The 17,324-nt window shown below is 44.8% G+C and overlaps 1 protein-coding gene across 2 annotated transcripts in view; it reads left to right on the top strand.

Annotated features, from left to right (window-relative positions):
• brip1 (BRCA1 interacting helicase 1) overlaps positions 1-15,551 on the top strand; it is a 129,910-nt gene extending 114,359 nt beyond the window's left edge. For both annotated transcript variants that reach the window (XM_085915845.1, XM_085915844.1), the window contains exons 16-18: positions 11,392-11,625; positions 14,844-14,915; positions 14,988-15,551. In XM_085915845.1, coding sequence (XP_085771971.1) covers positions 11,392-11,625; positions 14,844-14,915; positions 14,988-15,472 — 791 coding nt within the window. In that variant the 3' untranslated portion in view covers positions 15,473-15,551. The remainder of the gene's footprint in view (positions 1-11,391; positions 11,626-14,843; positions 14,916-14,987) is intronic.
• Positions 15,552-17,324: the final 1,773 nt, after the last annotated feature.

Genomic DNA, 17,324 nt, shown 5'->3' with positions numbered 1-17,324 from the left:
CCTGTCAGCTGCCTCCGGAGTCCCGCAGGCCAAAAAAGCCCTATAGGACTCCTTCTTCAGCTTGACATCATCCCTTACCGCCGGTGTCCACCACCGGGTTCGGGGATTGCCGCCACGACAGGCACCAACAACCTTACGGCCACAGCTCCGGTCGGCTGCCTCAACAATGGAGCCGCGGAACAAGGTCCACTCGGACTCAATGTCCCCCGCCTCCCCCGGGACGTGGAAAAAGCTCTGCCGGAGGTGGGAGTTGAAGCTCTTCCTGACAGGGGATTCTGACAGACGTTCCCAGCAGACCCTCACAGAGCGTTTGGGCCTGCCAGGTCGGACTGGCATCTTCCCCCACCATCGGAGCCAACCCACCACCAGGTGGTGATCAGTTGACAGCTCCGCCCCTCTCTTCACCCGAGTGTCCAAAACATGCGGCCGCAAATCCGATGACACGACTACAAGGTCGATCAACGAACTGCGGCCTAGGGTGTCCTGGTGCCAAGTGCACACATGGACACCCTTATGCTTGAACATGGTGTTCATTATAGAAAATCCGTGTCGAGCACAGAATTCCAATAATAGAACACCGCTCGGGTTCAGATCGGGGGGGCCGTTCCTCCCAATCACGCCCTTCCAGGTCTCACTGTCATTGCCCACGTGAGCATTGAAGTCACCCAAGAGAACGATGGAGTCCCCAGACGGAGCGCTCTCCAGCACTTCTTCCAACGACTCCAAAAAGGGTGGGTACTCTGAACTGCCGTTTGGTGCATAGACACCAACAACAGTCAGGAACCCCCCCCCCCCCCCTCACACACACACACACACAATGTGTATTCCTGGGGGCAGAGCACCCGACATAGAAGCTAATCTTAGGGAGCTGACTCGCAATAGGACTAGTCAACAGCGTAGTTTCAACACTAGCTATTCGGACATAGTGATACACGTCGGCGCCAATGATGTTAGGATGAGGCAATCTGAGATCACAAAGAAAAACATAGCGAGGACTTGTGATCTCGCCAGAAAGATGAGTCGGCATTGAGTATTTGTCTCTGGCCCCCTGCCTGGGAGAGGCTCTGATGAGAGGTTTAGTAGATTAGTCTCCCTTAATCGATGGATGACTGGGTTCTGTAAAAAGCAGGGACTGTATTGTATAGATAACTGGTCCTCCTTCTGGGGCCGCCCCGACCTGCTGAGGAAGGACGGCCTTCATCCTAACCGTGAAGGCGGCTTCACTCTTTCTAGGAATATAGATTACTGATTGTGCCACTCATGACAGGTCACTTTAGAGCAGGCCAGGGCACAGGTGATTAGACCACCTGTCAGGATGGGTTTGGAGTCAGTTAAGTTAAAGTTAACTAGCGCTAGGCTAGACTTCCAGCATGCACATAGCTCCTTGTGTAGACTAGAGCATCACAGTTTGAATCGTGCTACAGTACATGTGAACACACTTTCTACTGAGGTAGTAGACAAATCCAATCGCTCCACCCTGACCGGTATAGCTGATGATACGGTGCCTCTTTCGGATAATATTACATGTGTACCAAATATTTACTATCAAGTTCCTACGGTCGTATCATCCCACCGCGCTAATAAACAATTGAGAGGTGATGTCAGGCCTAAAGAACACAATCCTACTTTCATTTTGTTTAAAAATCCTTTGATATATACGAACCCTGATCGACCGATTACACTTAAACTCGGTTTTATGAATATTAGATCGCTTCATACGAAAGCAGTTCTCGTTAATGACCTCATCACGAAACACAATCTAAATGTATTTGGTCTTTGCGAGACCTGGTTAAAACCTAATGAACTGCTACCGCTTAATGAGGCCTCGCCTCCAAATTTTGTGAGCTCACGTGTGGCGCGTCCTCGAAAAAAGGGTGGGGGTGTTGCCCTCATCTCAGATTCCAATCTTAGATTTACGCCTCGTTCGATTACCGTATTTAAAACATTTGAAGTTCTCACTGTCCAATCCACCGCTTTACCGTCATTTTATCTTGCTGTTATTTACCGTCCACCTGAGGCTTACTCTGGCTTCCTGGATGAATTTTCAGAATGCATGGCTGATCTAGTGACAAATGCGGATAATATAGTAATCATGGGCGATTTTAATATCCACATGAATTTACCGTCAGAGCCACTTACTTCGGCATTTCAGACTCTAACTGATACGTTTGGTTTTACTCAAGCCGTACAGGCAGCAACGCATAAAAATGGAAATACCATAGATCTGGTATCATCCCGAGGACTGGCAACCTCAAATATAACAGTACTGCCATACACTACTGTTTTGTCTGATCATTACTTAATAAAATTTGAAATTTTAGTTCTTAGTCAAAGACAAGAGAGCAATCAGAATTATAGCAGTCGTAATATTAATTCCATGACTGCAACTGCGCTATCTGAGCAACTGCTACCACCAACTGCCGTATTCCCCCCATATACCGGCTCCATTGATAATCTTACAAATGAATTCAATGCTGCATTGTTAAATGACATCGACTCTGTGGCGCCGCTACGTCTGAAAACTCGCCGTAGATTGCCTACTCCGTGGTTCACGGATGAAACACTTACGCTTAAGCAATTATGTAGAAAGCATGAACGCAAATGTCGTTTAACCAAACTTGAGGTTTTCCATCAGGCATGGCGCGACAGCCTCCTGAAATATAAAGACGCGCTTATCTTGGCAAAAACACGTTATTTTTCGCAAGTCATTAATCTCAATAAAAACAATCCCAAATACCTATTTGATACAGTGGCAAAGCTAACACTACGCCAGCCGACCCCCGATAGCTCCTTTCACTCAGCTGACGAGTTCATGACCATTCCGATCGCTCAGTCGAGACCGCCGATTACCAGGGCTGACGATCATGCAATAACCCTCTCAAATTTTGTCCCTCGAAAGGCTTACACAATTAGTTAGCGCGGCTAGACAAACAACATGTTTACTCGACCCGCTTCCAGACAAACTATTTAAATAATTATTTCAAATCTTAGGACCGTCCGTCTTAAATATAATTAATCTGTCTGTCTCCTCTGGGATAGTGCCAACAGTCTTTAAAACTGGTATCATTAAACTGCTACTTAAGCGACCAAATCTTGACCCGGACTGTCTCAGTAATTATAGGCCAGTTTCAAATCTCCCATTCATAGCAAAACTTCTTGAAAAAGTAGTAGGGCAGCAGCTTATTGATTACATGGTCGCTAATAATCGATTTGAATCTTTTCAGTTTGATTTTAGAGCTAATCATTCCACTGAGACGGCACTTGCTAAAGTGACGAATGATCTCCTCATAGCTATGGATTCAAACACTTTATCAGTATTGTTACTACTCAATCTTAGTGCTGCCTTCGACACTGTAGACTTTGATATTTTATTAGAGCGTCTTAAAGATTGTGTTGGTATTTCAGGGTCAGCACTATGCTGTTTTCACTCATATCTATCAGACAGGACACACAGAGTGGTCCATGGCAATACGTCCTCTGAGCTCTATAAGGTTACGTGTGGTGTCCCACAGGGATCGGTACTAGGACCAATTCTATTTAATATTTATATGATTCCGCTTGGGGACCTTCACCTTCTTCTTCACCTTCATCTTCTTCCGCTTATCCGGGGTCGGGTCGCGGGGGCAGCAGCTTTAGGAGGGACTCCCAGACCTCCCTCTCCCCAGCCACTTCCTCCAGCTCATCCCGGGGGATCCCAAGGCGTTCCCAGGCCAGCCGAGAGGCGTAGTCTCTCCAGCGCGTCCTGGGTCGACCCCGGGGTCTCCTACCGGTGGGACATGCCCGGAACACCTCCCCAGGGAGGCGTCCAGGAGGCATCCTGATGAGATGCCCGAGCCACCTCATCTGGCTCCTCTCAACGTGGAGGAGCAGCGGCTCTACTCCGAGTCTCTCCCGGATGACCGAGCTTCTCACCCTATCTCTAAGGGAGAGCCCGGACACCCTGCGGAGGAAACTCATTTCAGCCGCTTGTATCCTGGATCTCGTTCTTTCGGTCACGACCCATAGCTCATGACCATAGGTGAGGGCAGGAGCGTAGATCGACCGGTAAATCGAGAGCTTTGCCTTTTGGCTCAGCTCTCTCTTCACCACGACGGACCGGTACAGAGTCCGCATTACTGCCGACGCTGCACCGATCCGCCTGTCGATCTCGCGCTCCATCCTGCCCTCACTCGTGAACAAGACCCCAAGATACTTGAACTCCTCCACTTGGGGCAGGATCTCATCCCCGATCCGGAGAGGGCATTCCACCCTTTTCCGACCGAGGACCATGGACTCGGATTTGGAGGTGCTGACCCTCATCCCGACCGCTTCACACTCGGCTGCGAACCGCTCCAGTGAGAGCTGGAGATCACGGACTGAAGAAGCCAACAGCACCACGTCATCTGCAAAAAGCAGAGACGCGATGCTGAGGTCCCCGGGGGGGCCGTTCCTCCCAATCACGCCCTTCCAGGTCTCACTGTCATTGCCCACGTGAGCGTTGAAGTCACCCAGTAGAACGATGGAGTCCCCAGAAGGAGCGCTCTCCAGCACTTCCTCCAGGGACTCTAAGAAGGGTGGGTACTCTGAGCTGCCGTTCGGTGCATAGACACAGACAACAGTCAGGACCCGTCCCCCCACCCAAAGGCGGAGGGAGGCTACCCTCTCGCTCACCGGGGTGAACCCCAATGTGCAGGCGCCCAGCCGGGGGGCAATAAGTATGCCAACACCTGCTCGACGCCTCTCACCGTGGGCAACTCCAGAGTGGAAGAGAGTCCAGCCCCTCTCGAGAGGACTTGTACCAGAGCCCAAACTATGTGCGGAGGCAAGTCCGACTATATCTAGTCGGAACCTTTCTGCCTCACACACCAGCTCGGGCTCCTTTCCAGCCAGAGAGGTGACATTCCATGTCCCTAGAGCCAGTTTCTGCAGCCGGGGATCGGACCGCCAAGGTCCCCGCCTTTGGCCGCCGCCCAGCTCACTATGCACTCGACCCCTTTGGCCCCTCCTATAGGTGGTGAGCCCATTGGAAGGGGGACCCACGTTTTCTTTTCGGGCTATGCCCGACCGGACACCATGAGCGAAGGCCCGGCCACCAGGCGCTCGCCTTCGAGCCCCACCTCCAGGCCTGGCTCCAGAGAGGGGCCCCGGTGACCCGCGTCCGGGCGAGGGAAAACGACGTCCATTTATTGTAATCATCATCAGGGGTCTTCTGAGCCGTGCTTTGTCTGTCCCCTCACCTAGGACCCTTCTGCCATGGGTGACCCTACCAGGGGCATGAAGCCCCAGACAACATGGCTCCTAGGATCATAGGGGCACGCAAACCCCTCCACCACGATAAGGTGACGACTCACGGAGGGGTCCGCTTGGGGACATAATACGTAAATATAATATTAGTTTTCAATGTTACGCGGATGACACCCAATTATATATTCCGGATAACCCAGATGAAACTGAGATGTTGATTATTGGTCCAGCTCGTTATCAACATTTGTTTAAGGAAACCACTCTAACTATAGATAACTATACTATCAGTCAGAGTGATACTTTAACTAATCTCGGAGTAATATTTGACCAAACGCTCTCCTTTCAAAAGCACATTAAGAATATAACCAGAATTATGTTTTTTCACCTTCGGAATAATGCTAAGATTCGCCCAATCCTCTCGACCGGTGATGCAGAAATTATTATACATCCGTTTATCACGTCGTGCCTGGACTACTGTAATGTATTATTCTCCGGTCTTCCCAAGTCCAGCATCAAAAGTCTACAGTTAGTACAAAATGCTGCTGGAAGGCTGCTCTCACGGACAAGAAAATTTGATCACATTACCCCAATATTAGCCAATTTACACTGGCTCCCGGTCCATTTAAGATATGACTTCAAGGTTATGTTCCGTCTCGTAACCTTTGTTCGCAAAACGCTAGTCTTTTAGTGACACCAAGGGCCAAGAAAATGTCTGCAGGGTCTAGAGCATTTTCTATTCGGGCTTCAGAGCTCTGGAATGCCCTACCAATGGATATTAGAACTGCTGACTCAGTAGAAACATTTAAGACACGTTTAAAGACATATTTCTATAATATGGCCTTTAATCAACCTGTAGTGGCCGATGCGGCTGGAGTTTGTTTTTGCTCCCTCTTCCCGACCCCACTTCCCCCACCCCTCCCTGGCTGGGGAGGTGGTTAGGTGACACCTAAGCTGACAGCGGCTATTTAGATTCTCGTGGACCAAATTCCGGATGAGGGAACTGGAGCGGATTACCCTCCTCGAAGACACTGCCAGTACGATCGAGGGCTCCTTCGACAGCTCTTTGCTTTGGCCTGGACATCCACTTTTGATTTCCATATTATGTATTTTATGTGCCCTCTTTGCATCCATTGCAGCCTGGTGATCCTGAAAGGGGGATCCTTCCATCTGTGGTCCCTTTTCAAGGTTTCTCATTTTTCCCCTGGTAGGGTTTTTTTGAGTTTTTCCTTGCCCTTTTGGTAGCTTGAAATCAGGGGATGCTTTGAGAATAATTGTCAATTGTTTGTCTATGTGAAGCCCTTTGAGACTGCTTGTGATTTAGGGCTATACAAATAAACTTGACTTGACAAGAGAGTCCAGCCCCTCTTGAGAGTGCCCAGCGTGAGGGCATCCACACACTGCTCAGAGGCACGCCCTCTGCTTAGTGCCGACAGCTGTCCCAAATCCTAGACGACGGTGCTTTTTTCGTATGTGCGCGGTTACGCTCACAGCTGTTTTCACAACTGTTTCTGCACGGTGGTACATTTTTCCTTCGTGCGCAGTTGTGTCACGTCTGCACTTGCGTGCCTTGCTGGTCTATGGCATCACGCGCCCTCCGCGCCAGACCTCTGAGACGCGCGTCGCCAATATGAAACTGTTTATCATCAGTCCTCACAGTTTTGTCTTTTTTGACATGCACGTGTACCACCTGATTCTCGTTTGCCTGAACCGCTGTGTTACAAGATGCCTGCACGACGCGAGCTCGCTGACCAGCTCGTCATTTTAAAGTGTAATCGTGCAACGGCTCTGCTCTGCTCTGCTCCTGCCGTGCTGACCTGCTTTCGCACCCCCGCTACCCAGTGCAAGGGCAGCCGCACAAGACTTTCATAATTTTATGACGGGCAAACAGGACGATCCGATTGGGAGTGACAAGCAGACGCAGTTCTACTTCGCTTGGCGATCGAGGATCGGAGATGTGCTAATATGTGTGTAATGAAATGCAATTCTGGGGTGCTGCTGACATGTTGACGCAGACGGAATGAATAAAGTGCGGGAGGCTGAGCTAAAGTGTAGTTCGAACTGCTAAGCCAATCAGCTGCAAGGACACAGATCAACATGTTCACGTTGTCATTAGTGTCATATGGACAGACAAAGCCCTGCGCTCCAAGTGATGCTGCAAAAATCCACGACAGTCGCTGATGGTGTCGTGGTGCACTTGCCTGTCTTGTTGCCTGGCTTGTGTGCTTCATTGCATATGACGCTATGAATGTGTGTGTGTGTGTGGGGGGGGGGCAGACTTTTAAAAAAAATCTGCAATGTACCGAATCTATCCGCAATATTTGTTTTAAAAAAATCCGCCTTACAGCGAGGCCGCGATAGTTGAACCGCGAAGTAGTGAGGGATTACTCTATATTTATACAATACCCACAGTTTAACCCCCACCACTGTTATACACATTTGTTTTAAAGTTGCCCGTGAATGCTGATGTTTGAAATGACCTTTTCTTCTATGCTCCTCATTCTCTGGTGACGACAAACAGTTTTTGTAAATGAGCTGGTAATTCTTTATTTTTAGCCTTAAACATAACACACAATGTCTGTAATTTAACTAGGTCCTGTATATTCAATAAACCATAATTAATAAATTATCTTTGTGTGTTCTAGATACCGTATTTTCCAGACTATACGTCGCAGTTTTTTTTCATAGTTTGGCCGGGGGCGACTTGTATTCAGGAGTGACTTATGTCTTGAGCGCCTTGAGGTTACTATAAGTAAAAACATAAACTTATAGTAGGAGTGATATACCACCCACCAGATTCCACTCTATCTACCTTTAATTCAAACTTGGATGAGCCGCTGATGCTCATTAATACAACAAATAATGACTGTATCCATCTCGGAGATTACAATATTGATATCTCCAGAGAAGACACAGCTAAAAATGACTTCATTAATACTCTTCTTTCATCAGCCTTTTTCCCTACCATTACATTACCCACACGAGTAACCCACTCCTCCAGAACTATCATAGACAACATCATCATAAACATTCAAAATAACAAACTTGATTCTGGTGTGCTCTTCTCTGATATCTCTGACCACCTCCCAATAGTAATGTTTTGTAATCTTGCACTCAAGTGTCCTACACTACAACATATAGTGCAAACTAGAGTCATAAACGAGAGTACACTACAGCAATTAAACACTGACCTCCAGGCCAAAGACTGGGACAATGTTTATCTGTGCAATGATCCAAACACGGCATATGACAGCCTGGTCCTGGCAATTAGTGATGCAATATTAAATACCATCCCTGTCAAGACTGTCACACGCGGCAAGAGGCAAACTAAACCCTGGGTAACCCAAGGGCTCTCTAATTCGATTAAGCACAAAAAAAACTATACAAAAGATATTTAAGACAGATAACAATTGAAAAAAAAATATATATATATCACCTACAAAAATGAATTTACACATTTATTAAGGATGAGTAAAGCCAACCACTATCGCTAACTCCTGCAAGATGCGCAGGGAGACTCAAAAAAATCTTGGCACATATTAAACAATGTCCTAAACAGACGCCGTAAACAAACTACGCTCCCCGACTCCTTTACTAACAGCAACATTGACTTCGCTAGGTGAGAATTTATCAAGTAAGATCAGCCAACGACAGGGAGCTTCGTATCAACATTACCTGACAGGTAGAGTTACCCAACAGCTTTCTTCCTGAAACCAACAGACAAAAATGAAATTCTCAACATCATAAAGTCCATGAAGACCTCCAACTCAGCTGGTGAGGATGAGATTAACAGCAGAATTTTAAAATCTATAGCAAATGTAATTGCTGACCCACTTGCCCACTGTCTCAACCTCTCCCTATCCACAGGCATTGTTCCCGAAAGGCCCATAGCTATACTACCCACCCTCTCCAAAATATTGGAGAGAATCGTCTGCAATAGATTAATCAATTACCTCGACAAACTAAACATATGAACATCATCCCAATACGGTTTCAGGAAGAAACACACCACCTGTATGGCTATCCTGGATCTACTTGAAAAAGTTAACGACACGTTAGATCAAGGTGACTATGGTATTGGTGTATTTCTGGACCTATCAAAGGCCTTTGACACCATTGATCGGAACATACTCCTAGATAAATTGAATCATTAAGGGATCCGTGGCTTAGCTCTTAACTGGTTCAAAAGTTATCTTACTCAGAGACAACAATATGTCAGCATTAACAACACTAAGTCGCCACAGAAATGCATCAAGTGTGGGGTCCCACAAGGCTCTATTCTTGGCCCGTTGCTCTTCATCTATATAAACGACTTGGTTAATTCCTCTAAAACTCTCCATAAAATATTTTTTACAGATGACACCAACCTGTTTTTATCACACAATAATATTTATGAACTTCATGACCTTCTCAACAAGGAACTACAGAGGGTGAACTCTTAGCTTAAAGTAAACAAACTTTCTCTCAACATTGGGAAAACTAATTATATCCTATTCCACTCTAACAAAAACAATTAAAAATGGAAAATCCTATCACTAAAATAAAAATAAATGGTGAAGAGATTAAAAGGGTCCACTCTACCAAATTCCTTGGGGTCCACATAGATGACTGTTTAAATTTCAAAAGTCACATAGACTACCTAGCTCAAAAACTGTCAAAATATGTTGGTCTTTTCTTCAAGCTGCGGCACCTCCTCCCATGCTCATCCCTTCTTACTTTATATAAAACCTTATCTGATTCTATCTTTAATGATTTGGAGTGACAGGGAAGGTTCGATAAACTCATTATAGTTATTTGATGTATAGTTTATATATAGGTATATAGGCCTGTGGAGTAATTGGAACTGCAACTGACGATGAGTCTGACGTCAGCTCAGAGCACAAAAAGACAATGCATGCAAAACAAAATGTGAATGTTTCCGGTGTGGACCCCTTAACCAAGTAGACACATTTACTCCAGTTTAACTGGGGCTAGGTTTAAACATCTTGCTTATTTCACAGCTTTGCCCTTAAAATTTAAGCGGTTCTGAAGCGTAAGTTAGTTCTATGGTAATGTACCAACACTGTATTTTCCCACAAGTAGAGCACACTGCACGGATCTGGTTTTGACTGTATCTCAATAAAAAACTGCTCCTCACTCACGGGGCACCATTTCTGTAGTGAATGTGGGGTAATTGTTGATCTAATTAATCAAATAACTATCACTTACCGTATTGGCCCAAATATAAGATGACCCTGATTATAAGACGATCCCCTCTTTTTCAAGACTCAAGTTTGAAAAAAGACTTTTTGACTCAAGTTTGAAAAAAGACTTTTTGAACACCAAATTTAATTTTTATACAGAAAATAAGTACAGTACATCGAAAACAAATGATTAAACAATATATTCGAGAGAAAAAGCATGATATTTTGCCTCATTCAAATCATGCAAAAACTGTCTATCACATCTTAATATCTGAACATTTACATATGTAAACTAAAGTGCAATCACATTTGTAAATGAATGGCTTCTAGTTTTTGAAATGTAAATAAACCAATCTACTGTGATAAAACAACAAAATTGCAATAACTGCATTAACCATCAAAGTGAAGTCCAACTGTGACTGTAGTCTTGAAACAAATCTGAATAAGGAAAAACATTGCAATAAAATAATGGAAACTGCTTCCGCTATTGTTGGGGAGCCTAGGGACTGACTGTATAGGGGGTTGGCTCGGATGGTTATGCTTTTTTCGCCCCCGGGTGTCGGTCAGAACACAGGAAGGAAGACGTAGTTCAGTTTTGATTGCTTTACTCAATTCTTGGCTAAAAGGTAACAGGCACTGTGGCTCATAAGGACATACAGGCAAATTGGCAAATGGGTAGTGTGTGAAACGTGTCAAGGGTGTGTGTGGTTTGTGGGGTGTGTGTGTGTGGTTCTGCAACAGACAGAAATACAACACGTAAGTCCACGCTCAACCTCTGACGTCACACAACACTCGTAGACGGCACCATTACCGTATTTTTCGGACTAAAAGTCACTCCGGAATATTGGTCACATTAGCCATATTGTGCACAATAACGTGAAAATAAATAAATATATATATCATAAACACTCGCAAATGTTCATTCTTTGGTGGGATAGGGGCTTAAAATGATAATTTTGCAAAATAACTTGTTTTTCTGATGTCTCAGGTCTGTCCAAATGGGTTCGCCTACTAGTCCAGCATTATGACACCTTCTCCACTGCCATGCAGTCCCTTGTTAAGTTCTCTCAACAACTACAGAAATGTTGCTATCCGACAGACAGCCAGAACTCAACCATCTCCTTCCCAAGCAGCATAACCATAACTAAAGCATTACAAGGTTTACCCAAACCAGTGGATTTTTCATCCCACTCACAAATTAACACTGAATGTGGTGAACAAGGTGAGTCAAATTTAAATGTTGTCTATTCCTGGTTCATAGATAAAAGGGCACAAACGTTTTGTTTTTCAAAATGAGTAAAAATAATAATTTTACACACATTTAACTGTTACAAAAAGTGCATTAGTCAGCCTCTACATATATATTCCATCCGTCAGTCCATGCATCTGTCCATCCATTCACGTGGGAGTTAAAAGTCACTCTGACAGGGGATTCTGCCAGACATTCCCAGCAAACCCTTACAATAAGTTAGGGTCTGCTAGGTCAGATCGGTATCTTCCACCACCATTGGAGTCAACACACCACTAGGTGGTGATCAGTTGACAGCGCTGCCCATTTCTTCATCCGAGTGTCCAAAACATGTAGCACAAATCGGCTGACATGACTACAAAGTCGATCATCGAGTTGTGGCCTTGGGTCTCCTTGTGGCAATTGCACCTATGGACACCATTATGCTCGAACATGGTGTTAGTTATGGACAATCTATGTGGGACACAGGCCAATAACAGAACACCACTGGGGTTCAGATCAAAGTTGCTCCTATTCACCCCCTTCCAGGTCTCACTGTCATTGCCCACATGAGCACTGAAGTCTCCCAGCTGAACAATTTTGGACTGGAGGAGCGCTCTCTAGAACACCTCCAAGAACTCCAAAAAGGGTGGGTGCTCTCTAGAACACCTCCAAGAACTCCAAAAAGGGTGGGTGCTCTGAACTGCTGTTTTGTGCATAAGCACAAACAACAGTGCAGCACACCAGCTTGGTATACCTCCCTGCCAGACAGGTTATATTCCATGTTCCTAGAGCTTGTATCTCTACCCCGGGATTAGAACAACAAATTTCCCTCATCACGAGCTTGACCCTTTGGCCCCTTCCACAGGTGGTAAGTCCATAGGAAAAGGTTCAACAATTCAGCACCCTTAAATTCTCATATTTGTGGAAGTTTTAGGAAGAAAATCCCCAACATCATTTCTGGAAAACAAATGTTTCTTTATTAGCATTTCTCTAAAAAGATTTTTTAAAGATGTAGTATTTGTTTTGATTAGCTTCATAATCAAAATCAATCAGCAGGTAACAACTAAAAATTATTTCATTTGTCTGAACAAAAGAATAGTCACCGTGGGACGGTGGGAAACGTAATTTCGATCTCTTTGTGTGTCTTAACATGTGAAGAAATTGACTATAAAGCAGACTTTGATGTTGTATTTGTGTTTGTAAAAAGAAAAACAACTAGACTCGAACTGCGAGCAGCTATAAAAGGCCTTCGCAGCCCTGGCAACATTGGGGTACTGGCACGTTGAGATACTGGGACATTGGAATTGGAGTTTCCAGAAAATTATCATTAAGCGTTACTGCCATAAAATATGACCTCATTAAAAGGCCAAAAGTCACACTTTTTTGGGCAGAAAACGGCCAACTTATTGTTGAATTTAAAGTAGAGCTCCAGATACATTTTAGGTCTTGGGCAATTGCAAACCTGAATGTGTGTGTCCAAGATGGGGGTGTCCTCAAGACCCAATCCAGGAAGCACTGTGAGTTTTCAGACGAGTCATGTGTTGTGTGCAATGGCGACTGACGATAATCGATACACTTCCTAGTAAAGATCTTGTGAACCTATTAGTAGACAATCAGAAAGAAAAGCAATTCCTGTTGCCATTATGTGGCGTTACCACAACGATGGAAATTGACTTTGTAGATAGTTTCAGGCTTAGACTGTCATCAAACGTGCATATTTTAACACAAAAGCATGATGTGAGTAATGTTACAGCACCTTTCAACCTGAAGCTACGCCAAATTTTAAAGTAAATTAAAAATGGCTCTAATACAGCCAACAATAGTAGTATCTTCCGCTAACTTCTGCACATGGTAGAACTCAGAGCTGTACTGAAAGTCAGAGGTGTACAGGGTGAACCGAAAGGGAGACAACACCATTCCCTGTGGTCTTCCCACGCTCCTCCTCACCTTGCTTGACTTACAGCCTCCCATGTGCACATACTGAGGTCTTCCCGTCATGATCCATGCCCTCAGGTGTGAGCTCACGCCCTTCACAAAGATCTTCTCTTTCAGGAGCGCAGGCTGAATGGTGTTAAAGGCGCTGGATAAATCCAGGAAGGTAATCCTCACAGCCCCTTTTCCCTTGTCCAAGTGAGAGAGCGATGCAGCATAAAGGCAACAGCATCCTCCACTCCCACCTTCTCCTGATACGCAAATTGTAGAGGGTTGAGAGCATGGCGAATCTGAGGCCTGAGGTGGTGAAGCAGCAAACGCTCTAAAGTCTTGTGCAACCTGTCCCCATTCTTGGGGTGCTTTGCATTGCCACGGCAACAGCGTTTTGAAAAAACTCTTGAACTTCGTGTTTCATTATCATGAAGGCCTAAACACTCTTCCAAGCAAATATTAAGTGGGTTTGGTTGACCCGCTAGGTCGAAAATGTCAAAGAATAATTTATTTATATTTTTGAGCCAGTAGTTGGCACTACCACGATAGTGAAAAACAAGTTGGTAGATGTCTTCAGGCCTGGACTCATCAAATGAGGAGATAGGATCATTTGTCAAGTTACAACAGATTTTTCCCAAGGAAAAAACGCTCAGTTTGAGGATATAAACATGCAGGGAAACTCATGAAACTTTGCAAATACATCAGGCTTGGTATAATCATCAATATGTCATGAATTATCCATCCATCCATTTTCTGTACCACTTTGTCCCCACGGGGGTCACGGGCGTACTAGAGCCTATCACAGTGGTCATCGGGTAGGCAGGGGAACACCCTGAATCGGTTGCCACCCAAATGTGATTTAAAAAAAATAAAAAAATAAATCTGATTCCCAAGAAAATTAACAGAGCATTTGTTTGTACGGTTTACCAAGATCTGTGAACATTTCGCTGTATATGTCAGCCTAAAAAAGCCCTGAAAAAATGTTTTGCAGCCATGTGATACTTAAGAAGTCAGTCATTTAGAATTAACTTTATAATTTGGCATAGCTTCTACTTAAAAGATCTACTGTAACAAAACATAATCCTGTAATGTCATAATTATTCACATTTGATGACAGTATTGCGTATTGGTAATGAATGCCACTTGCTAACAGAAAATGTTTTATTCTTTGATGTTTGATTTTATTTTGACATGAGTGTGCTGTGTACTTAGTTTCCATTTATCTCTTCATAGCATATTGTTTAAAAATGAGATGTAAAATGCTAACTTTGTTGTCCTTGTTGTAGAATGGCAAAGGGTGACACACGATCATTTTTCAGTGCCACTTTTACATCCGCCACCTGCCCTTCTGACGTCAGGTAATTATTTTCAAAAAGACCTGTTCAAAAAATGAGCATTTAGAAATGTTTTTTTTTTTTTTGCCTTTGTAGAGCGACAACAAAGTATCTCTCTGCAAAAGAAGTCAGAGGACTCAGTCCTTGAATCATCAGCTGCAGTTAAATCCAGTGAATTCAAAAAGAGGAAATCGAAAACACTAACATCCCATCCAAACACCTATCGTGAATTGACCCTAACAAACAAAAAAGATGAAAACAAAGAGGACAAGACTGTCTTTTTTACATCTGAACTTTTAGAAGCAGAAGAAGCTGATACCCATAAAGAAGCTGAGATTGAATCTCCATCGCAGATCATTTTTGGAGCAGAGGGTCGAACCCTGCACCCACAGAATCCTTATGGATCTGAACTTGACCAGGTTTCTCCCTTGGATGAAAAGCGCGTGGTTGCCATCGACGCAACAAAGATAGGATTATCGGGCAGAGAAGATACAAATGTTGCAGGAGAGCATGTAAGAAACAAGATCAGGCTGTCAAGATCCAGACAGAAAGCTCACCTTTCTCTAACAGATAAGTCATAGCCTCAGGTCAACAAATAGATACTGTAGCAAATGCAGCTTGAATTGTATGTTTTTAGAAACAATAAAGTAAACATTTAACAATCACTGGTGCTTTGTTAATATACATTTTTTGCAAGCCTCCAAGCTAGTACACAACAGTCATCGCCAGCTTGCATTGTAAAAAAAACATTTTGGAGAGCGGTAGATACAACAACAGGCGGGAAATACACACAATAGGCGGCAAACAGTTTTGGAGAGTGGTAAATACAACAACAGCCAGCATGGTGACGCACTGGGTAGCACATCCGCCTCACAGTTAAGAAGGTGCAGGTTCGATTCCACCTCCCCATGCCCGCATGGGTTTAATCCGGGCACTCCGGTCTGCTCCCACATCTCAAAAACATGCATGGTAGGCTTATCGAGCACTCCAAATTGCCTCTAGGTGTGAGTGCGAGTGCGGATGGTTGTTTGTCTCCGTGTGCCCTGCGATTGGCTGGCAACCGATTCAGGGTGTCCTCCGCCTACTGCCCGACGACGGCTGGGATAGACTCCAGCACGCCCGCGACCCCTGTGGGGACAAAGCGATACAGAAAATGGATGGACGGGCGGATGAATGGATGGATCGGGGCGGCACATTGGAGCACTGGTTTGGACGTCTGCCTGATAGTTCCGAGGGTGCGGGTTCGATTCCACCTCCCGTCCTCCCTGTGTGGAGTTTGCATGTTCTCCGCATGTTCTTTAGGCAAGAGGGACCCAGAATTAAAACTCAAATGAAAATTTTATATAACTCAATATGTTGGACTATGTGGCGGCTCGGTGGGGCACTGGTTAGCACGACCGCCTCACAGTTAAGAGGGTGCGGGTTCGATTCCACCTCCGGCCCTCCCTGTGTGGAGTTGCATGTTCTCCCTGGGCCCGCGTGGGTTTTCTCCGGGCACTTCGATTTCTCCCACATTCCAAAAACATGCTTGGTAGGCCAATTAAACACTTCAAATTGCTCACAGATGTGAGTACGAGGTTGTTCGTCTCTGTGTGCTCTGAGAGTGGATGGCAACCAGTTCAAGGTGTCCCCTGCCTACTGCCCGATGACGGCTGGGATAGGCTCCAGCACGCCCGCGACACATGTGGGGACAAGCGGTACAGATGATGGATGGATGGATGGATGGATGGATGGATGGATGGATGGATGGATGGATGGATGGATGGATGCCAGCATCTTCTGCTGTGAACTACAGAGCAGTCAGCTGCTAAGGAATTCTGTGACAATTTGTGCAACTAAATGCTCAGCTACAATCACTCATTACCACCATTCATTGGGCAGAACGCTGCAAGACGGGTGAACTTCCAACCTTGCTGTTTACACTAGTTACATCCACTCCTGGAGTCTAAGACACCCTGGATGCCTACATTAATGGCGTGTGTAGAAACATTTAAGCATTCATCAGTAGGGGTGGGAATCTTGAGGCACCTCACGATTCGATTACAATTCAGAGGCTACAATTCGATTATAAAATGATTATTGATGCATTTTTAATTTATGTATATGATGCACTTTTTCCACATTTCTTTTTGTCTCAGTGAATGAGCATTCATCACTTGCAGTTCAAAAAAACCCTGCATTTGTAATAAGAAACAAGAGAAGAGTTGAATTAATTTCCATTATGTTTTATTAACCTTTACGGAAATATCCATTGGAATGGAAATGCATGAACATTTGAACTCTAGTGTACAGCTCAAGGTGCTTTTTGTGTTTCATGTGTTACAAATAAAACAAAAGTGCTCTCAGGCTTAAATGAGCGACTACTTCAGTACCAACAGCTCAAAAAAGTAAATAAAAGACTCAAGTCTCATTTTGTATCAGCAGCTTAACAGT

Source organism: Syngnathus leptorhynchus, chromosome 7 (assembly GCF_054491065.1).
Source record: "Syngnathus leptorhynchus isolate UIUO chromosome 7, UIUO_Slep, whole genome shotgun sequence".
Taxonomy (NCBI): domain Eukaryota; kingdom Metazoa; phylum Chordata; class Actinopteri; order Syngnathiformes; family Syngnathidae; genus Syngnathus; species Syngnathus leptorhynchus.
The sequence above is the reverse complement of the archived record's forward strand: the minus strand, read 5'-3'. Positions and strand labels throughout refer to the sequence as shown.